At 45.3% G+C, this 24,125-nt stretch overlaps 2 protein-coding genes across 2 annotated transcripts in view; both read right to left on the bottom strand.

The window, feature by feature from the left end:
- The window catches only part of LOC123760985 (alkaline phosphatase), a 167,323-nt gene extending 143,659 nt beyond the window's left edge, over nt 1–23,664 (bottom strand). Inside the window, exon 1 of the mRNA XM_045746793.2 lies at nt 23,281–23,664. The gene's annotated coding sequence lies outside the window, so the exon portion shown is untranslated. The remainder of the gene's footprint in view (nt 1–23,280) is intronic.
- Nucleotides 16,483–16,935, bottom strand: LOC138373213 (serum response factor-binding protein 1-like). Its single transcript, XM_069339249.1, has one exon. It carries the CDS (start codon nt 16,933–16,935, stop codon nt 16,483–16,485), a length of 453 nt encoding a protein of 150 aa, XP_069195350.1.
- Nucleotides 23,665–24,125: the final 461 nt, after the last annotated feature.

Below are 24,125 nucleotides of genomic sequence, written 5' to 3' on the forward strand. Positions count from 1 at the left end.
ATCTGGGTACTCAGCTTCCACCTGTGTCCCCTTGAGGGTGTACCAACCCCCTCCCCCTCTCAACAATAGGAACAGTATCAGCAATAATAGGAACAACAGCAGTAACAACTGGAACAACAGCAACAACAATAGTAACAACAGGAACAACAGCAGTAACAACAGGAACAGCATCAGCAACAACAGTAACAACAGAAACAGCATCAGCAACAACAGCAGAAACAACAGAAACAGCATCACCAAAAACAGGAACAATAGCAGTAACAACAGGAACAGCATCAGCAACAACAGGAACAACGGCAGTAACAACAGGAACAGCCTCAGCAACAACAGGAACAACAGCAGTAACAACAGAAACAACGGGAGTAACAACAGGAACATCATCAACAACAGGAACAACGGCAGTAACAACAGGAACAGCATCAGCAACAACATGAACAACAGCAGTAACAACAGGAACAGCCTCAGCAACAACAGGAACAACAGCAGTAACAACAGGAACAGCATCAGCAACAACATGAACAACGGCAGTAACAACAGGAACAACGGCAGTAACAACAGGAACAACGGCAATAACAACAGGAACAACAGTATTAACAACAGGAACAACAGCAGTAACAACAGGAACAGCAGCAGTAACAACAGGAACAACAGCAGTAACAACAGGAACAACGGCAGTAACAGAAATAACGGCAGTAACAACAGGAACAACAGCAGTAACAATAGAAACAACGGCAGTAACAACAGGAACAACAGCAGTAACAATAGAAACAACGGCAGTAACAACAGGAACAACGGCAGTAACAACAGGAACAACAGCAGTAACAACAGGAACAACAGCAGTAACAACAGGAACAACAGCAGTAACAATAGAAACAACGGCAGTAACAACAGGAACAACGGCAGTAACAGGAACAACAGCAGTAACAGGAACAACAGCAGTAACAACAGGAACAACAGTAGTAACAACGGCAGTAACAACAGGAACAGCATCAGCAACAACAGGAACAACAACAGTAACAACAGGAACAACATTAGTAACAACAGGAACAACGGCAGTAACAACAGCAGTAACAACAGGAACAACAGCAGTAACAACAGGAACAACAGTAGTAACAACGGCAGTAACAACAGGAACAGCATCAGCAACAACAGGAACAACAGCAGTAACAACAGGAACAACAGTAGTAACAACAGGAACAACGGCAGTAACAACAGGAACAGCATCAGCAACAACAGGAACAATAGCATCAACAACAGGAACAGCATCAGCAACAACAGGAACAACAGCAGTAACAACAGCAGCAACAGCAGTAACAACAGGAACAGCATCAGCAGCAACAACAGGAACACCGGCAGTAACAACAGGAACAGCATCAGCAACAACAGGAACAACAGCAGTAACAACAGGAACAGCATCAGCAACAACAGGAACAACAGCAGTAACAACAGGAACATCATCAGCAACAACAGGAACAGCATCAACAACAACAGGAACAATAGCATCAACAACAGGATCAACGGCAGTAACAACAGGAACAATAGCATCCACGACAGGAACCGAAGCTACAGTAACAAGAACAACAGCAGGAACAACAAAAACAGCAGCAACAACAGAAACAGCAGCAACAACAGAATCAGCAGCATCAACAGAAACAGCAGCAACAACAGAAACAGCAGCAACAACAGAAACAGCAGCAACAACAGAACCAGCAGCAACAACAGAATCAGCAGCATCAACAGAAACAGCAGCATCAACAGAAACAGCAGCAACAACAAAAACAGCAGCATCAACAGAAACAGCAACATCAACAGAAACAGCAACAACAGAAACAACGGCAGGAACAGAAGCAGTATCAACAGGAACAGTATCATCAACAACAGGAACAACAACAGGGAACACAACGAAACGCTTCCAGAAACACTGTGTGTTTGTGGGTGTACAAGAATGCCTCACCCATACCCCCCATGTGGGTACTTTCACGACCTCGTGTACCTTCTTGTAATATAAAGAAATACAAGAAAATTAGCAACAACAACAGGAACGGAAGCAGCAACAACAGTAACAGCAGCAGCAACAACAGGACAGGAAGCAGCAACAACTAAAACAGTACTTGCAAGAACAGAAACGGCAGCAGCAGCAACAGTAAAAGCAGCAGCAACAACAGGATAGGAAGCAGCAACAACTAAAACAGTACTTACAAGAACAGAAACGGCAGCAGCAGCCACAGTAACAGCAGCAGCAACAACAGGATAGGAAGCAGCAACAACTAAAACAGTACTTGCAAGAACAGAAACAGCAGCAGCAGCAACAGTAACAGCAGCAGCAACAACAGGATAGGAAGCAGCAACAACTAAAACAGTACTTGCAAGAACAGAAACAGCAGCAGCAGCAACAGTAACAGCAGCAGCAACAACAGGATAGGAAGCAGCAACAACTAAAACAGTACTTGCAAGAACAGAAACGGCAGCAGCAGCAACAGTAACAGCAGCAGCAACAACAGGACAGGAAGCAGCAACAACTAAAACAGTACTTGCAAGAACAGAAACGGCAGCAGCAGCAACAGTAACAGCAGCAGCAACAACAGGATAGGAAGCAGCAACAACTAAAACAGTACTTGCAAGAACAGAAACGGCAGCAGCAGCAACAGTAACAGCAGCAGCAACAACACAAACAGAAGCAGCAATAACTGGATCTGAAGAAGCTACAACAACAACAGAAGCAGTAACAACGGGCACAGTAGCAACAACAACAGAAGCAGTAACAACGGACACAGTAGCAACAACAACAACAACAGAAGCAGTAACAACGGGCACAGTAGCAACAACAACAGAAGCAACAACAACAGAAGCAGTAACAACGGGCACAGTAGCAACAACAACAGAAGCAACAACAACAGAAGCAGTAACAACGGGCACAGTAGCAACAACAACAGGAACAGTAGCAGCAGAAGCAAACACAGCAGCAAGAAATATGTGAAACATTATTTTCTGCTACAATGGTTGCCTGAAGGAGGACAATGAACAAGTGGAGTCGTATATCATCGAGCTCGGCCGACCTGTCAACACCGTTCCTCGAACTCCGGCCCGGTATCCTGTAGTGGCCGCCTCGAGCGGAACGCGCTGACATTTTCCGGGTTATGGTATGATCTTCAATTCCCAGATTTCCAGGTAAGAGGACTACAGGGCGTTACAGCCGGGGAGGAACCATTATATTTCTGAAGGTTTGTCGGTGCAGACAGAAACATACTTGAACAGTAATGGGAAGAGGCGGACAGAAACATGGCAACATTACAGATGGTGATGGGAAATGAACAATGTTGGACTACATGTCTTCGTCAAGCACACATGCACTACACTCTCCAATACCACAATACCACACTCCACAGCACTGGTATTATACTAATGAAATTGAACGATTTATTGAACTACAACACACTCTGGATCATGATAGAAATGGAGGAGAACTTCCAAAGCCTACCAGAAACGACACAACATGAAGTCTTTTATGTTTACCAACACACAAAACCTACAGTCGAAATAGAAGAACAAAGTTATTTTCATGAATGGTCTCCTAACAGAGTCAAATTCAATATTTCGAACATTCGCAGCAACCCATAAAGGTGATTACATAATAGTGAAGCCTGGATCCTACAATATGATGGATAAATATGTGAGTAAATATTCCATTCACCTGGGCTCTAGGAGACTCGAACCGTAGACCCCTGGCGTGTGAGGCCGAACCTCTTTCCGAACTATTGAGGAGTCTTAATAAGAAAAGTTTCCAGAAGCAGCACTTATTGTATGTGAGTAAATAGTTCAAATAGAGAAGTAAGTCTGTACATTAAAAATAACTGTATATACACAGCTCTTAAACTATACAAATGTATCTGGAGAAAATTGGAATCAAAATAGAAAGTATAAAACTTGTTATTATTCCAATATTCAAACGGCCAGATGCACTGGTTGAAGAATGACCTCGATAAACTGGCAAGCCGGGTGCCGAATATTACCTTTAGTGTGACAACCAAAACTGAGCTGCATAATCTCAATGGGACAAGATAAAGGTGAACATACCATTACATCTCCTCTCACTCACGCTGTACAAAAATAATCCCAGCACCTTGCTTGTTTCATTAAGAACATTTATGCATTTATTCTTTAGTTTACGATTTCTATTAATCTTGGTTATCAGGTGTTCTCAAATTCTCAGATATCATCTCAGACAATTTCCCAGATATCATCTGGATAACATTGCCCAGATGATATCTGGGAACTCTATTATCATTTCTTATGTTCCGAAATCTAGTTTTTTCAGCATTAAACTGCATCTGGCAATCTATCATCTATTCTAAAGGTATATCTAGATCTATCTAGTGGTGATTTTGTGTCTTCTGACATTATGTAACACCCAGTTTTTGTATCGTTCGCAAATTTGCAAATAGTCCTACTCAATCCTGAATTCAAATAGTTTACATATATGGTAGAGAACGAGGTCCCAGGACGGAGCCTTGAGGCACTCCATTTACAAAGGTTCCCACTCTGATTTAACTCCATTAACGCTAACTCTACTTTCTGTGAAATCCCCACGCTGAAATCCAGCGTAGGATGACTACCCCCACCCCCAATAACATGTGAATCTACCGTTCTGGCGAGTCGCTCGTCAAGTACAGTATCAAAGACTTTGCTTAAGTCGAGGTATGAAACGCCACAAGTTTTCCTACTTTCTATAGAGCCCCTGACAGCCCAGCCTCCTGTCTTCCCCACATGATGCCTACCTTGCCAAACCTGTTTTATTTTATTTGTGTAATCCTTAAAACACAGGGTTGAATCACACAGAGAAGCAGACGTTTCTAACTTAAGTTAGCAGGCTTAGAGCTTTCCCTTGTAGTAACTCAAGTTAGCAGGCTTAGAGCTTTCCCTTGTAGTAACTCAAGTTAGCAGGCTTAGAGCTTTCCCTCGTAGTAACTCAAGTTAGCAGGCTTAGAGCTTTCCCTCGTAGTAACTCAAGTTAGCAGGCTTAGAGCTTTCCCTTGTAGTAACTCAAGTTAGCAGGCTTAGAGCTTTCCCTTGTAGTAACTCAAGTTAGCAGGCTTAGAGCTTTCCCTTGCAGTAACTCAAGTTAACAGGCTTAGAGCTTTCCCTTGTAGTAACTCAAGTTAGCAGGCTTAGAGCTTTCCCTTGTAGTAACTGATAGTAAATACCTGTCTACTTACCCCAAGAGCACGACCCGCCAGTCAGTAAACAACCAGCTTCCAACTACTGACCAATGAGCATGATCTATCAATTAAGGACTGGTGCACAGTCAGTTTTCCCTGGCCCGGACTCGAACCCACACCAAATCGCAGACGAGGTGCAGAACGAATGAATTACCTGAGCGAGTTTAACCGTAAAAAGTATTCATCAAGCACCCATACAACTACTTACGAAGCCTCTATATCTCTCCTCAACCATGGCGGCTACCTTCACGGTAATTAAACAGCGTATGAGCCACGAAGCACTACGAGGTTGTAGACGACAATCAGCCTGGGGTTGTCAAGTTCACAACCGCTACAACTATGTAAGAAGTGTAAACAGAGCCGCTATGACCGAGGAAAGATGTACAGGTTTCGTAAGTGTTCCCAAATGTATGAATGATCGCGGCTGAGAACATTACAAGTCCAGAGCACGACTCTCAGTGTTGGTATTCCGGCCAGCTGTGGCGGCGTTGTTGTTGTGGTGGTGGTGTTGCTGTGGTGGTGTTGCTGTGGTGGTGTTGCTGTGGTGGTGTTGCTGTGGTGGTGTTGCTGTGGTGTTGTTGTGGTGGTGTTGCTGTGGTGGTGTTGCTGTGGTGTTGTTGCGGTGGTGTTGCTGTGGTGGTGTTGCTGTGGTGGTGTTGCTGTGGTGGTGTTGCTGTGGTGGTGTTGCTGTGGTGGTGTTGCTGTGGTGTTGTTGTGGTGGTGTTGCTGTGGTGGTGTTGTTGTGGTGGTGTTGCTGTGGTGGTGTTGCTGTGGTGGTGTTGCTGTGGTGGTGTTGCTGTGGTGGTGTTGCTGTGGTGGTGTTGCTGTGGTGGTGTTGCTGTGGTGGTGTTGCTGTGGTGTTGTTGTGGTGGTGTTGCTGTGGTGTTGTTGTGGTGGTGTTGTTGAGGTGGTGTTGCTGTGGTGGTGTTGCTGTGGTGGTGTTGCTGTGGTGGTGTTGCTGTGGCGGTGTTGCTGTGGCGGTGGTGCTGGTGTGGTGGTGTTGCTGTGGTGGTGTTGCTGTGGTGGTGTTGCTGTGGCGGTGGTGTTGTTGTGGTGGTGTTGCTGTGGTGGTGTTGCTGTGGTGGTGTTGCTGTGGCGGTGTTGCTGTGGCGGTGTTGCTGTGGTGGTGTTGCTGTGGTGGTGTTGTTGTGGTGGTGTTGTTGTGGTGGTGGTGTTGCTGTGGTGTTGTTGTGGTGGTGTTGCTGTGGTGGTGTTGCTGTGGTGGTGTTGCTGTGGTGGTGTTGCTGTGGTGTTGCTGTGGTGGTGTTGCTGTGGTGTTGTTGTGGTGGTGTTGTTGTGGTGGTGTTGCTGTGGTGTTGTTGTGGTGGTGTTGCTGTGGTGGTGTTGCTGTGGTGGTGTTGCTGTGGCGGTGTTGCTGTGGTGGTGTTGCTGTGGTGGTGTTGCTGTGGTGGTGTTGCTGTGGTGGTGTTGCTGTGGTGGTGTTGTTGTGGTGGTGTTGCTGTGGTGTTGCTGTGGTGGTGTTGCTGTGGTGGTGTTGCTGTGGTGGTGTTGTTGTGGTGGTGGTGTTGCTGTGGTGGTGTTGCTGTGGTGGTGTTGCTGTGGTGGTGTTGCTGTGGTGGTGTTGCTGTGGCGGTGTTGCTGTGGCGGTGGTGCTGTTGTGGTGGTGTTGCTGTGGTGGTGTTGCTGTGGCGGTGGTGTTGCTGTGGTGGTGTTGCTGTGGTGGTGTTGCTGTGGTGGTGTTGCTGTGGTGGTGTTGCTGTGGTGGTGTTGCTGTGGTGGTGTTGTTGTGGTGGTGTTGCTGTGGTGTTGCTGTGGTGGTGTTGCTGTGGTGGTGTTGCTGTGGTGGTGTTGTTGTGGTGGTGGTGTTGCTGTGGTGGTGTTGCTGTGGTGTATATATAACCCCGCCAGCCTTTGTTGCATGCGAAAGAGGTAGAAAGTGATTTGCAAGTTGTTGCAAGCAATTTTGATTTATTTATTTGTATTTATTTATACACACAAGAGTTCTCACATTCTCAGCACGCGTAGCGTTTCGGGCAGGTTCTTAATCCCGTGTTGCCTGGAATACGACCCCGCCAAATGGTTTAACAATCAGGTACACGTTTTATTGTTGGGTAAACAGAGGCTAGAGTTAAGGATTTGCGCCCACTCAATCCTCCCGGCCAGGATACGAACCCAGGACAAAGCGCTCGCGAAACGCCAGGCGAGTGTCTTACCACAACACCACGGAGACGGGGACAGTTCTTATCAACGAACAAGTCCCACAGTAAAGCTACCAAGGAACAAGTCCCGCAGTAAAGCTACCAAGGAACAAGTCCCGCAGTAAAGCTACCAAGGAACAAGTCCCACAGTAAAGCTACCAAGGAACAAGTCCCACAGTAAAGCTACCGAGGAACAAGTCCCGCAGTAAAGCTACCAAGGAACAAGTCCCGCAGTAAAGCTACCAAGGAACAAGTCCCGCAGTAAAGCTACCAAGGAACAAGTCCCGCAGTAAAGCTACCAAGGAACAAGTCCCGCAGTAAAGCTACCAAGGAACAAGTCCCGCAGTAAAGCTACCAAGGAACACGTCCCACAGTAAAGCTACCAAGGAACAAGTCCGCAGTAAAGCTACCAAGGAACAAGTCCTGCAGTAAAGTTACCAAGGAACAAGTCCCACAGTAAAGCTACCAAGGAACAAGTCCCGCAGTAAAGCTATCAAGGAACAAGTCCCGCAGTAAAGCTACCAAGGAACAAGTCCTGCAGTAAAGCTACCAAGGAACACGTCCCACAGTAAAGCTACCAAGGAACACGTCCCACAGTAAAGCTACCAAGGAACAAGTCCCACAGTAAAGTTACCAAGGAACAAGTCCCACAGTAAAGTTACCAAGGAACAAGTCCCACAGTAAAGCTACCAAGGAACAAGTCCCGCAGTAAAGCTACCAAGGAACACGTCCCACAGTAAAGCTACCAAGGAACAAGTCCCGCAGTAAAGCTACCAAGGAACAAGTCCCGCAGTAAAGTTACCAAGGAACAAGTCCCACAGTAAAGCTACCAAGGAACAAGTCCCGCAGTAAAGCTACCAAGGAACAAGTCCCGCAGTAAAGCTACCAAGGAACAAGTCCCGCAGTAAAGCTACCAAGGAACACGTCCCACAGTAAAGCTACCAAGGAACAAGTCCCACAGTAAAGTTACCAAGGAACAAGTCCCACAGTAAAGTTACCAAGGAACAAGTCCCACAGTAAAGCTACCATGGAACAAGTCCCACAGTAAAGCTACCAAGGAACAAGTCCCGCAGTAAAGTTACCAAGGAACAAGTCCCGCAGTATAGCTACCAAGGAACAAGTCCCGCAGTAAAGCTACCAAGGAACAAGTCCCGCAGTAAAGCTACCAAGGAACAAGTCCCGCAGTAAAGCTACCAAGGAACAAGTCCCGCAGTATAGCTACCAAGGAATAAGTCCCGCAGTAAAGCTACTAAGGAACAAGTCCCGCAGTAAAGCTACCAAGGAACAAGTCCCGCAGTAAAGCTACCAAGGAACAAGTCCCGCAGTAAAGCTACCAAGGAACAAGTCCTGCAGTAAAGCTACCAAGGAACAAGTCCCGCAGTAAAGCTACCAAGGAACACGTCCCACAGTAAAGCTACCAAGGAACACGTCCCACAGTAAAGCTACCAAGGAACACGTCCCACAGTAAAGCTACCAAGGAACAAGTCCCGCAGTAAAGCTACCAAGGAACAAGTCCCGCAGTAAAGCTACCAAGGAACACGTCCCACAGTAAAGTTACGGAAGAACAAGTCCCACAATAAAGCTACCAGCAGGGCGGGGGGAAGAGGGAACAACTCTGGACAACATTTCCGGTCTGAGCCAGAAAAGAGGAAATTAAATTTTTGTCATTTCCCGCCAGACGTGTTTACGGGGCGCTGTAAGTCGCAGTTGATCAGTGCCATCTTCCAGCCCCCGAGCCTGGCGTTATGCCCTCCAGTGTGCCCCAGCTTCCTGCCCCCGTCTGTACGTGGCTCAGGGAGTGGGGGAGAGGGAGAGAGGATGAGGGGAGAGGGAGATGATGGGTTGTCGGTGATGGTTGATCGTGTCAGGAAAATATTATTATTATAATATTTTTATTACCCAACTAAAAATAAAATATTGCCCAACTAAACCAATTTATTACCCAACTAAAAATATTACTCAACACAAAGCTTCTATTAGATCAATATCTAACTCTGGTCCCAGACATCACTCGTTACCTTTACTCAAATCTCTGAATATGTTAAATATTAAGTCACTGCACATCCTCTCATGTGTACTCTATATATTTAAAACTATGAACTGTAATGTCAATCCTGACCTTAAAAGCTTCAGTGAAGGTTATAACAGAACCCATTGGGCACTACACCAGAAACAAATACCTTTTTGATATTCCAAGAGTGCAACAATGAACAATGTTCACCAATGTACCTGTGGACGAGACAATCGGGATGATAGCCGACAGAGTGTATCGTGATCCAGCCTGTACTCCTCTTGACATACCAGAAAATATTCTAAGGAAACTACTCCAAGCTTGTAATAAAGAGGCACCCTTCTTGAGCCTGGATGGACACATGTATAAGCAAGTAGATGGGGTCGCCATGGGTTCTCCCCTAGGTGTCCTGTTTGCAAACTTCTACATGGGTACCATCGAGCAAAAAGTCTTAGTCGACATGAACTTGAAACCGGCCATATACTGCAGGTATGTTGACGACATTTTTGCACAGGTACCTGATGTCAGACATCTGCAGGAGCTGAAGGAGGCATTTGAGCGGAGTTTCGTGCTGCGTTTCACTTACAAGATGGAAAAGTATGGGAAGCTGCCCTTTCTAGATGTAACAGTCATGGAAAAGAGCAGAGGTTTCCACACTGCAGTCTACACTAAGGAAACGAACATAGGAATGTGCCTAAATGCCAACAGCGACTGCCCAGATAGGTACAAGAGGAGTGTTGTTAACGCATATGTCGACCGTGCTCTCAGCCACAGCTCAGAATGGAAGCAAGTCGACGAAGAACTCTGTAGGGTAAGGCAGGTCCTAGTCAACAACGGGTTCTCCAATGGTTTCGTCGAAGATATCATAAGAAGGAAAGTGAAACGCCATGCAACCTCTGAAGAGACAACTAACACAACACCTATACCCCCTATTAGACTATTTTACAGGAACTTCTTTTCCACCTGAAAGATATTGTTAATAGAAACGTTATCCCTACAGACAAAAATCAGAGGATACAACTGACGATTTACTATAAAACCAGAAAAACGACCAGCCTACTCATGAGAAACTCTCCAGACACAAAGCAGAACGCTTTAAAAGAGACCAACGTCGTCTATGCCTTCAAATGCCCTCTTGGGGACTGTAAGCTCCAAAAAACCCAGTATATAGGCAAGACAACAACATCTCTTTCTAGGCGTTTAACGATGCATAAGCAACAGGGCTCCATTAAGGAACATATAATCTCTTCCCACAACCAAACCATCGCCAGAGAAATCCTAGTAAACAACACAGAAATCATCGATAGATACAGCGATAGCAGGCGGCTTGACGTTTGCGAGGCACTACACATTAAGAAATCAACACCAGCAATCAACAGCCAATTAATGCACAACTATATTCTACCCACCTCAAGACTCCGCTCCAATATAGAAGCATCAAGAAATATGGACCAATAGGCTTTCTACAATCACTTCTATTCAATACCCATTGTTTCGTGTTCTGTCTTGTGTTGATGAATTTAATACCCTATTAAATACCACCTCACCCCATCCGCCTCACTCAAATGTAGATATAAACAAATCGGAGATGTGTAAGTTATATTCAGTTGTGTATGTGTAAACTAAAGTCTTTGAAAATGTAATAAGTTTTACGAAACGCGCTCAAGTGTCGCGTCAGACTAGAAAATAAAAATGAATTTTGGAGAATTGATTTTTGAATTACCACCAACAGTGAAGAGAAATGTACGAAAGATTGAGAAAATTCGTGTTAGAATTATTAATCTTACTTTTTCGGTCATATTTAATAATATATATATTTATATATATATATATATATATATATATATATATATATATATATATATATATATATATATATATATATATATATATATTTCTAGTCTGACGCGACACTTGAGCGCGTTTCGTAAAACTTATTACATTTTCAAAGACTTCAGTTTACACAAACACACACAACTTTAACTGAATAGAGCTTAAACATCTTTCGAATTTTTATACCTACATTTGGTTGAAGTGACATGTTACAATAGTTTTGGATGAGGTGAAAATAAACTTTTAACACAAGACAGGACACGAAACAATGAAACAGGTATTAAAAGTAGGTAACTGCAGAAGGCCTATTTTTATTGGCCCATATTTCTTGATGCTTCTATATTGGAGCGGAGTCTTGAAGTGGGTAGAATATAGTTGTGCATTAATTGGCTGTTGATTGCTGGTGTTGACTTCTTGATGTGTAGTGCCTCACTGACGTCGAGCCGCCTGCTATCACTGTATCTATCGATAATTTCTGTGTTGTTTGCTAAGATTTCTCTGGTGATGGTTTGGTTGTGGGAAGAGGCTATATGTTCCTTAATGGAGCCCTGTTGCTTATGCATCGTTAAACGTCTGGAAAGAGATGTTGTTGTCTTGCCTATATACTGAGTTTTTTGAGGCTTACAATCCCCCAAGAGGGCATTTGAAGGCATAGACGACGTTGGTCTCTTTTAATATATATATATTAGTATATTTTTCTAAATCAGTCTTTCTTGTAAACATATGTTTTTGAATATGACCAAAAGGGTAAGATTAATGATTCTAACATGAATCTTCTCAATATTTCTTATGTTTTTCTTCACTGTCGAGGGTAGTTGAAAAATTAACTCCCCAAAGTTCATTTTCACACTTTATATATGGTCTGACGCCTAGAAGCGTTTCGCAAGACACTTCTAACATTTTCAAAGACAATTTTTACATTCTCTGTTTCATGCTTATGAAAGGGAAGAATCAACAGCAACAAAGCCACGACTCAAGTTCACGTTGGGTATGTTTTGTATGAGAGCCGATTCAACAAGACAGCATCTGAGTAGAGGCAGGAAAAATTGGGGAGGTGACAGGACACAAATCAATGGGTAAAGATAATTCAAAACACGAATCAATGGGTACATTGCATGTTTTCTCTTCTTGCTTCTGTGTTGGTTCGGGGTCTTGAAGTGGGTAGAATGTAATTATGTGTTAACTGGCTGTTGATTGCTGGTGTTGACTTTCTGATGTGTAGGATGTTGAGTCTCTTGCTATCGTTGTATCTGTTGATAATTTCTGTGTTATTTGTTAAGATTTCTCTGGTGATGGTCTGGTTGTGAGAGATTATATGCTCCTTGATGGAGTTCTGTTTGTGCATTGTTAATCGCCTGGAAAGAGACGTTGTTGTCTTGCCTATATACTGAGATCTTTGGGGCTGACAGTCTGCAGGTGGGCATGTGAAGGCATAGACGACGTTGGTTTCTTTCAAGGCGTTCTGTTTGGTGTCTGGAGAGTTATTCATGAGTAGGTTGGCCGTTTTCTTCTTTTTGTAGTAAATTGTCAATTGTATCTTCTGATTTTTGTCTGTGGGGATAACGTTCACATTAATAATATCTTTCAGGCCACTTTCCTCCGTTTTATGAGCCGTCGAAAAGAAGTTCCTGTAAAATAGTCTAATAGGGGGTACAGGTGTTGTGTTAGTTGACTCTTCAGAGGTTGCTTGGCGTTTCACCTTTATTTTGATGAAAGGTGAAGCCTGAGGACGGTGTTGAGGGTGGGCCGCCACCTGGACGCAGCCAGCCTGAGGACGGTGTTGAGGGTGGGCCGCCACCTGGACGCAGCCAGCCTGAGGATGGCCTGAGTATTCTAACCTATGGAGACGTTCCATTTTTAATAACGTGTTGGCAGAGTCCGATAGGTTAGGTATTATCTAAAGGTTGAGGCGACACCGTGGAGCGCCCAGCGGAGTCTATCACTGTGTTATATATGTGACGTGTTAGTACAATTTATAACCCCGTAATATTGGCGGTTAGGAAAAACCGCTAACTTGTTAACGTAGTCTCAGAGAGGACACAACCTGGCTTCTTAACTAACTTTACGCTAGAGATCATTCCGCTAACATACGACGAATTAATAAATGTTAAAGCACCGAAATATTGACTTTTTCTTCATTCGCCTTGATAAGTAAAGTGGGTTGCCTGCGTTCATACGTGTCTGGAGCACCAAACAGTTGTGTTATTACCGGAGTGGCTAATATAGTGAAGGGTTAGGCTTATGACAGTTTAAAGATGACAAGATGGTCATTAATCCAAGACTTGTCTTCCTCAGTGTTGATGCATGATAAACACTTTATGTTCCATCCTCAGACTGTGGTCGTCCCAGCTGTGGCCGACACTACCAACCATCCTCAGACTGTGGTCGTCCCAGCTGTGGCTGACCCTACCAACCATCCTCAGACTGTGGTCGTCCCAGCTGTGGCCGACACTACCAACCATCCTCAGACTGTGGTCGTCCCAGCTGTGGCTGACCCTACCAACCATCCTCAGACTGTGGTCGTCCCAGCTGTGGCTGACCCTACCAACCATCCTCAGACTGTGGTCGTCCCAGCTGTGGCTGACCCTACCAACCATCCTCAGACTGTGGTCGTCCCAGCTGTGGCCGACCCTACCAACCATCCTCAGACTGTGGTCGTCCCAGCTGTGGCTGACACTACCAACCATCCCCAGGCTGTGGTCGTCCCAGCTGTGGCTGACACTACCAACCATCCCCAGACTGTGGTCGTCCCAGCTGTGGCTGACACTACCAACCATCCCCAGGCTGTGGTCGTCCCAGCTGTGGCCGACCCTACCAACCATCCCCAGGCTGTGGTCGTCCCAGCTGTGGCTGACACTACCAACCATCCCCAGGCTGTGGTCGTCCCAGCTGTGGCCGACCCTACTAACTATCCTCAGGCTGTGGTCGTCCCAGCTGTGGCTGAACCCTACCAACCATCCTCAGGCTGTGGTCGTCCCAGCTGTGGCCGACCCTACCAACCATCCTCAGGCTGTGGTCGTCCCAGCTGTGGCCGACCCTACCAACCATCCTCAGGCTGTGGTCGTCCCAGCTGTGGCCGACCCTACCAACCATCCTCAGGCTGTGGTCGTCCCAGCTGTGGCCGACCCTACCAACCATCCTCAGGCTGTGGTCGTCCCAGCTGTGGCCGACCCTACCAACCATCCTCAGGCTGTGGTCGTCCCAGCTGTGGCCGACCCTACCAACCATCCTCAGGCTGTGGTCGTCCCAGCTGTGGCCGACCCTACCAACCATCCTCAGGCTGTGGTCGTCCCAGCTGTGGCCGACCCTACCAACCATCCTCAGGCTGTGGTCGTCCCAGCTGTGGCCGACACTACCAACCATCACCAGGCTGTGGTCGTCCCAGCTGTGGCCGACACTACCAACCATCCTCAGGCTGTGGTCGTCCCAGCTGTGGCCGACACTACCAACCATCACCAGGCTGTGGTCGTCCCAGCTGTGGCCGACACTACCAACCATCCCCAGGCTCTGGTCGTCCCAGCTGTGGCCGACACTACCAACCATCCCCAGGCTCTGGTCGTCCCAGCTGTGGCCGACCCTACCAACCATCCCCAGGCTGTGGTCGTCCCAGCTGTGGCCGACCCTACCAACCATCCTCAGGCTGTGGTCGTCCCAGCTGTGGCCGACCCTACCAACCATCCTCAGGCTGTGGTCGTCCCAGCTGTGGCCGACCCTACCAACCATCCTCAGGCTGTGGTCGTCCCAGCTGTGGCCGACACTACCAACCATCACCAGGCTGTGGTCGTCCCAGCTGTGGCCGACACTACCATCCATCCTCAGGCTGTGGTCGTCCAAGTTACCCTCCGAGTGGCAGTGGACCCCATGCCCGTCGTATAAGTAGAAATGGACCCCCCATACCCATTCAATCTGCCGAATGGCCTTGGACCCCATACCCATTCAATCTGCCGAATGGCCTTGGACCCCATTCCCATCCTGCTAGTGGCAATGGACCCCATAACCATCCAACGACTAGCAGAGGAATCCATGTCCATCTTTTGAGTAACAGAGGACTCCATAACCATCCAGCGAGTAGCAAAGGTTTCCATAACCATCCTACGATTCCAAGAGGACTACATTACCATCCTATGAATGGCAGAGGGCACCATAAAATCCTACGAGTCACAGAGAACACCATAGCCATCGTACGAGTCACAGAGAACACCATAGCCATCCTACGAGTCGTAGAGGACTCTATAACCATCCTACGAGTTCCAGAAGACTCCATACCAATACTACAAGTGGCAGAGGACTCCATAATCATCCTACGAGTATAAGATGACTCTATAATCATCCCACGAGTGGCAGAGGACGCCATAATCATCCTTCGACTGGCAGAGGAATCCACATCCTTCCTTTAAGTAACAGAGGACTCCATAACCATCCTACGAGAGGCACAGGACTCCATACCCACCCTACGTGTCGCAGAAGGTTACATAACCATCCTACGATTAGCAGTTGACTCCATATCCATCCTACGAGTGGCAGTTGACTCCATGACCATCCTACGAGTGGCAGAGGACTCCATAACCATCCCATAAGTAGCAGTGAACTGCATAGCCATCCTACGAGTACCAGTTGACTCCATATTCATCCTACAAGTGGCAGAGGACTACATATCCATCCTTCGAATGGCAGTGGATTCCACAACCATCCTACGAGTGGCAGTGAGCTCCATAACCATCCTACGAGTGGCAGAAGACTCTATAACAATCCCCCGAGTGACAGAGGCCTCTATAATAATCCTACGAGTGTAAGACGACTCAATAATCATCCTACGGGAGTAAAAGAATCAAACCTGTCCTACGAGTAGCAGCGGACTCTATTACCATCCAACGAGTGACAGTAGACTCCATAACCATCCTAAGAGTAGCAGTGGACTCCATATCCAGCCTAAGAGTGGCAAAGTTCTACATCACCATCCTACGAGTAGCAGTGGACTCCATATCCATCCTACGAGTCGCAGAGGACTACATAACAATCCTACGAGTGACAGTGGTTTCCATAATCATCCTACGAGTGGCAGTGGACTTCATAATCATCCTAGCTAATAGTTACAGTGTACTCCATAACCATCCTACGAGTGGCAGTGGTCTCCATAACCATCCTACGAGTGGCAGTGGTCTCCATAACCATCCTACGAGTGGCAGTGGTCTCCATAACCATCCTACGAGTGGCAGTGGTCTCCATAACCATCCTACGAGTGGCAGTGGACTTCATAATCATCCTAGCTAATAGTTACAGTGTACTCCATAACCATCCTACGAGTGGCAGTGGTCTCCATAACCATCCTACGAGTGGCAGTGGTCTCCATAACCATCCTACGAGTGGCAGTGGTCTCCATAACCATCCTACGAGTGGCAGTGGTCTCCATAACCATCCTACGAGTGGCAGTGGACTCCATAACCATCCTACGAGTGGCAGTGGTCTCCATAACCATCCTACGAGTGGCAGTGGACTTCATAACCATCCTACGAGTGGCAGTGGTCTCCATAACCATCCTACGAGTGGCAGTGGTCTCCATAACCATCCTACGAGTGGCAGTGGTCTCCATAACCATCCTACGAGTGGCAGTGGTCTCCATAACCATCCTACGAGTGGCAGTGGTCTCCATAACCATCCTACGAGTGGCAGAGGACTCTATAATTATCCTACGAATGGCAGTGGTCTCCATAACCATTCTACGGGTGCCAGGACTCTATAATCATTCTACGGGTGTAAGACAACTCTATAATCATCCTACGAGTGTAAAAGAATCCATAACTATCCCACGAGTAGCAGGGGACTCCATAACCATCCTACTAGTCGTAAAGGACTACATAACTATACTACGATTCTAAGAAGACTCCATAACCATCCAACGATTGGCAGTGTACTGCATAACCAGCCTACGAGTGGCAATTGACTCCATGACCATCCTACGATTGGCAGTGTACTCCATACCCATCCTATGAGTGACAGAAGACTCCATTACCAGCCTGCGAGTGACAATGGACCCCATACCAATGCTACGAATAACAGTAGACAGCATTTCCATCCTCCGAGTGGTAGTGGACCCCATACTCATCCAACTAGTGGTAGTGAGCCCCATACCCATCCAACTAGTGGTAGTGGACCCCATACTCATCCTCCGAGTGGTAGTGGACCCCATACACATCCTCTGAGTGGTAGTGGACCCCATACCCATCCTCCGAGTGGTAGTGGACCCCTTACCCATCCTCCGAGTGGTAGTGGACCCCATACCCATCCAATTAGTGGTAGTGGACCCCATACCCATCCAACTAGTGGTAGTGGACCCCATACCCATCCAACTAGTGGTAGTGGACCCCATACTCATCCTCCGAGTGGTAGTGGACCCCATACTCATCCAACTAGTGGTAGTAGACCCCATACCCATCCAACTAGTGGTAGTGGACCCCATACCCATCCAACTAGTGGTAGTGGACCCCATACCATCCAACTAGTGGTAGTGGACCCCATACTCATCCAACTAGTGGTAGTAGACCCCATACCCATCCAACTAGTGGTAGTGGACCCCATACCCATCCAACTAGTGGTAGTGGACCCCATACTCATCCAACTAGTGGTAGTGGACCCCATACCCATCCATCGAGTGATAGTGGACCCCATACCCATCCAACTAGTGGTAGTGGACCCCATACCCATCCAACTAGTGGTAGTGGACCCCATACCCATCCAACTAGTGGTAGTGGACCCCCATACCCATCCAACGGGCGGTAGTGGATCCCATACCCATCCATCGAGTGGTAGTGGACCCCATACCCATCCAACTAATGGTAGTGGACCCCCAATACCCTTCCAACGGGTGGTAGTGGACCCCATACCCATCCATCGAGTGGTAGTGGACCCCATACCCATCCAACTAGTGGTAGTGGACCCCATACCCATCCAACTAGTGGTAGTGAACCCCATACCCATCCAACGGGTTCCATACCCATCCAGTGGGTTCCATACCCATCCTGTGTGTTGTACCGACCTCCATACCTATTCTGTGTATGTGTGATAATTAATATTTATTATATATATATATATATATATATATATATATATATATATATATATATATATATATATATATATATATATATATATATGTGTCGTACCTAGTAGCCAGAACTCACTTTTTGGCCTACTATTCAAGGCCCGATTTGCCTAATAAGCCAAGTTTTCCTGAATTAATATATTTTTTCAAATTTTTTTCTTATGAAATGATAAAGCTACCCATTTCATTATGTATGAGGTCAATTTATTTTTATTGGAGTTAAAATTAACGTAGATATATGACCGAACCTAACCAACCCTACCTAACCTAACCTAACCTATCTTTATAGGTTAGGTTTGGTTAGGTTGCCGAAAAAGTTAGGTTAGGTTAGGTTAGGTAGGTTAGGTAGTCGAAAAACAATTAATTCATGAAAACTTGGCTTATTAGGCAAATCGGGCCTTGAACAGTAGGCCAAAAAGTGAGTTCTGGCTACTAGGTACGACATATATATATATATATATATATATATATATATATATATATATATATATATATATATATATATATATATATATATATATATATATATATATACAAGAAGGTACATAAACCCCATACCCATCTATTATGTGGCAGTAGACCTACATACCCATCCTGTGAGTGATATTCAAACCCATACACACCCTGTAGAAGGTGACGGAAAGACTACAGTGCCAAAAAATGTTTTTATCTAGTTATATATAATTTAAATTTGTCAATCATTCCTCGTAGAGTGATCCAGCAGTCAACTGTGGGAAGGTTACAGCCACAAGCACGTACCTCATCTACGTGACCAATCTTGTTTTGTTTCTCCTGACACAAGTGGGTAAGGGAGTAGGCAACTTCTGGCTCCTATTAGCATGCAGTGGTGGTGTTCCTTCCTATAGCTATGGTAAGCCATACTCTACTAGTTTCCTGGATTTGACCCGACAATCAGTGTTCAAGCAGGTCCCAATTACTGCTGGCTGAATAATGGGCCATCTATCAATTGGCGTCGTCAATCCTCCCGGGCGAATACTTGGCTAAGATTTCGGTAGTACATAATTTTAAGTGAAAAAATTACACATTTCTTCGACATTTGTTATAGAATTGTCTCTGAATTCAAGTATCTTTTGTGATGGAGGGTGTTTCGCACATAGTGACGGAGGGTGTGCGAATAATTTTGTTGACACAGTTTACATTTGGTCAGGTCTACATCAGCAGATAATGAGAATTCCAGAGATACTTGTAACAGAGTCTAAGCCGAGCAGTAGTAACATCTAATCCCCCAAATTATAAACCTGTCATAATGAAGAAAGATTGACAAAGCTTAAGCTACATTCCCTGAAAAAGTTGAATAATCAGGGGTGACATGATTGTAGAAGTCGATGAATAGACATAACAAAGGGGGTATTAATATTATTGGGTGGGTGGATAGAAATAGGATCTGCCTCGTATGGGCCAATGGGCCTTCTGCCCATTCCTTCTTCCTTGAAGAACCTTCATTCTTATGTTCTTATCTAGAAGTCTACTGATTTTATTGGATGAGCCATAGATGTGTGGCTCCTCTTGCATGGATGGAAGGGAAATTGTCGTTTCAGTCGGTGGAAAGTAGGAAGAAAGGAAATTGTCGTTCAATCAGTTGCAAATAAAATACCGTTGCAATCGGTAGAAAGGAATACTGTACGTGGTTTCAATCGTGGAAATTAGATTGTCTTTCAATCGGAAGGAAAATTATGGTTCAGTAAGTGGAAAGGAACCCGTCGTCCAGTGGAGCTCGCCTAAGAGCTGGGGCAGCGGAGGTTGCACGTCACTTGTCAGAAGTGAAGGTAAAAAGTTTTCCTACTGCGAGAAGGCGGGAAGGTGGCCTTCCAAGCCGACTGGTTCAATGACTGGACACCGGCATAACTGGCGCAAGGAACCAGTCACTTATGGCCCCACCGGTAAGTGACCCTACGTGTGAAAGTGGAAAGATTCGTTCTGTAGACTATATTGGGTACGAGTGGTCAGTTCTTGTGCCTGGCCGGGAGGTGTGTCAGTAAGACACACTGGTTTTCCTGTGCTTCAAAAGTACACAAGAATAATATTTTGTATTCACATATGTTTAATTGATTTATTTTAATATTTACTTGGTGGGAATTAATAGTGGAACAATCTATAAGAAGTATGGCGCTATGGCAACAACTTCCAGTGATACCGGTTTCTGGTTTGGTTAGAGTTGCATGAATAAACTATAATGAGGCGCTCCTTCTCCTTGACAGATAAATATATCTTGTTTTTTCTATAATGTCTTCCAGTAATCCTGGCAACGTTGTAGGTTTGCTGAGCTAACCTTGTTATTGTTAAGTTCAGTAGTTGTGGTAAGATAACTTTGTGATCGTTAAGTTCAGTAGTTGTGGTAAGATAACTTAGTTATTGTTAAGTTCAGTAGTTGTGGTAAGATAACTTTGTGATCGTTAAGTTCAGTAGTTGTGGCAAGATAACTTTGTGATCGTTAAGTTCAGTAGTTGTGGTAAGATAACTTTGTGATCTTTAAGTTCAGTAGTTGTGGTAAGATAACTTTGTGATCGTTAAGTTCAGTAGTTGTGGCAAGATAACTTTGTGATCGTTAAGTTCAGTAGTTGTGGCAAGATAACTTTGTGATCGTTAAGTTCAGTAGTTGTGGCAAGATAACTTTGTGATCGTTAAGTTCAGTAGTTGTGGTAAGATAACTTTGTGATCTTTAAGTTCAGTAGTTGTGGCAAGATAACTTTGTGATCGTTAAGTTCAGTAGTTGTGGCAAGATAACTTTGTGATCTTTAAGTTTAGTAGTTGTGGTAAGATAACTTTGTGATCGTTAAGTTCAGTAGTTGTGGCAAGATAACTTTGTGATCGTTAAGTTCAGTAGTTGTGGCAAGATAACTTTGTGATCGTTAAGTTCAGTAGTTGTGGCAAGATAACTTTGTGATCTTTAAGTTCAGTAGTTGTGGCAAGATAACTTTGTGATCGTTAAGTTCAGTAGTTGTGGCAAGATAACTTTGTGATCTTTAAGTTCAGTAGTTGTGGTAAGATAACTTTGTGATCGTTAAGTTCAGTAGTTGTGGCAAGATAACTTTGTGATCGTTAAGTTCAGTAGTTGTGGCAAGATAACTTTGTGATCTTTAAGTTCAGTAGTTGTGGTAAGATAACTTTGTGATCGTTAAGTTCAGTAGTTGTGGTAAGATAACTTAGTTATTGTTAAGTTCAGTAGGTGTGGTAAGATAACTTTGTGATCGTTAAGTTCAGTAGTTGTGGTAAGATAACTTAGTTATTGTTAAGTTCAGTAGGTGTGGTAAGATAATTTTGTGATCGTTAAGTTCAGTAGGTGTGGTAAGATAACTTTGTGATTGTTAGGTTCAGCAGTTCTGGTAAGATATCTTTGTGATTGTTAAATTCAGTTATGTTCAGTAGTTCTACTAAGATAACCTTGTGATCGCTAAGTTCTTGTAAGATAACCATGTGATTGTTAAGTTCTGGTAAGATAGCCTTGTGATCGTTAAGTTCTGGTAAGATAACCTTGTGATCGTTAAGTTCTGGTAAGATAACCTTGTGATCGTTAAGTTCTGGTAAGATAACCTTGTGATCGTTAAGTTCTGGTAAGATAACCTTGTGATCGTTAAGTTCTGGTAAGATAACCTTGTGATCGTTAAGTTCTGGTAAGATAACCTTGTGATCGTTATGTTCTGGTAAGATAACCTTGTGATCGTTATGTTCTGGTAAGATAACCTTGTGATCGTTAAGTTCTGGTAAAATAACCTTGTGATCGTTATGTTCTGGTAAGATAACCTTGTGATCGTTAAGTTCTGGTAAGACATCCTTGTGATCGTTAAGTTCTGGTAAGATAACCTTGTGATCGTTAAGTTCTGGTAAGATAACCTTGTGATCGTTAAGTTCTGGTAAGATAACCTTGTGATCGTTATGTTCTGGCAAGATAACCATGTGATCGTTAAGTTCTGGTAAGACATCCTTGTGATCGTTAAGTTCAACAAACACATCAAATATCCCCCCCCCCCCAGGCACGTCAGCTAGATCTGTTTTTTTATTTTTATTTGTTGGGCTTAAAGCCTATCAACTCAGGAGAGATATTAAGGTCACCACAATAGTACACTGACCCAGTCCGTCCTCCTAAGGTTTCCCAATGTCAAGAAAACGGTCAATGGAAAGTGTCCTTCCCTAACCGGGAGGGAGCCGGTCGGCCGAGCGGACAGCACGCTGGACTTGTGATCCTGTGGTCCCGGGTTCGATCCCGGGCGCCGGCGAGAAACGATGGGCAGAGTTTCTTTCACCCTATGCCCCTGTTACCTAGCAGTAAAATAGGTACCTGGGTGTTAGTCAGCTGTCACGGGCTGCTTCCTGGGGGGGGGGGCCTGGTCGAGGACCGGGCCGCGGGGACACTAAAGCCCCGAAATCATCTCAAGATAACCTACCAGAGGACCCAAAACAGAAAACGGGACAGTGCGTCACTTTCATTAGCCGCTTCCATTTTCTAGTACGACAATTTTTTTTGCCTTATGTAACCCTACGAGCGAAAAGCGACATTCCTTGTATAAGAGGACAGGTTGACTGATCAACCAGCAAGTTTGGCGCGGGGCTTCAAGTCTATTAACCTCTGGAGGGTTATTAAGGCTACCACAACAGTTTACTGACCACCCGGCAAGTATACTTCAGTCCTGAACATGGTCTAGGTCTAACGTAAGCTCATAGTATACTAGTATACCAAATATAGCAATTTTATTTGTTTTAGCAGTACGAACAGAGCTTTTTAAAAGATAAATTTCATTGCAATGTTTGGTGCAGAAGATACGCATTAACAGTACATTAGTGAGGTGCGTGACGTCTTCTGACAATAAGTATATTAGGAAGACAACTTAAATCATAGTATTGTAACTTGGCTACACCACAACACTTGGCTACACCACAACACTTGGCTACACCACAACTCTTGGCTACACTACAACAACGTCAGTAAAGTGCTGTATCACTCACGGTTCTGGTGAAGGATGAGCGCGTTGGATCAGCAAATTGCTTGTTCAGCACCCGTGGAGACTCAGCGACACGGAGTGTAGATGGCAGCACTTCTAGAGGAGACACGGCAGTGACACGGAGTGATAATGGCAGATACGGCCGTACGGACACCAAGAAATGGGAGCACCCTTATATAGGGAAGATACAGCGGCAGGGAGAATGGTTTATCAGACACGGCGGCAGAGAGGGGGTGAGTCTAGCAGGCACGGAACGAGTGTAGCGGCTACGGCGGAAGGGAGGGAGTCAGACAGACACGGCGGCAAGAGGAGGAGAGCGAGGAAGGCCGCCACTCAGCAGCGGTGTGAACGGTTGGAGCCCGTGGGGGAGACTGACCCAGGAGGGACCAGCGACCTGCCATCAGCGCGCCCTGGGGGCCTCCGCCAGGGTGCCACAGCCTCCCCCACACTCCTCTGGGGGCAGGCTACGACCAGGGGGAGGATAGCAGGATGAAATGTTCATCACTTTGTCCTTCACATAACCTTTTTTGCTTCGTTACAAGTTAATGAAGAACATGGCGGCTCTTGATGTAGACCATGGCCTCCGGGTCCCCGTAATAACGTAAGAGGTTTCTGTTCTTAATTCGTTCGTCCTCCAGTGACATCTCATTTTCTAATATTGTGATGGCTATATCGCCTGACTTGCTTTCTCTTGTCCTCCATAATCTTAGCCCCCTATTTCCCCCAATTTTCTCACCCCCTATTTCCTCACTCGCTATTTTCTTTGCACCCATTTCCTTATTTTTATTTCTCAAACTTATTTCCTATCCCCCTATTTCCTAACACCCAATTTCATATTCCCCCTACTTC

This window comes from Procambarus clarkii, chromosome 41 (assembly GCF_040958095.1).
Source record: "Procambarus clarkii isolate CNS0578487 chromosome 41, FALCON_Pclarkii_2.0, whole genome shotgun sequence".
Lineage (NCBI taxonomy): Eukaryota > Metazoa > Arthropoda > Malacostraca > Decapoda > Cambaridae > Procambarus > Procambarus clarkii.

Coding starts and splice junctions, on each gene's coding strand:
- LOC138373213 (XM_069339249.1), bottom strand. CDS start 16,935: ATGGTTATGGAGACCACTGCCATTCGTAGGATAATTATAGAGTCCTCT.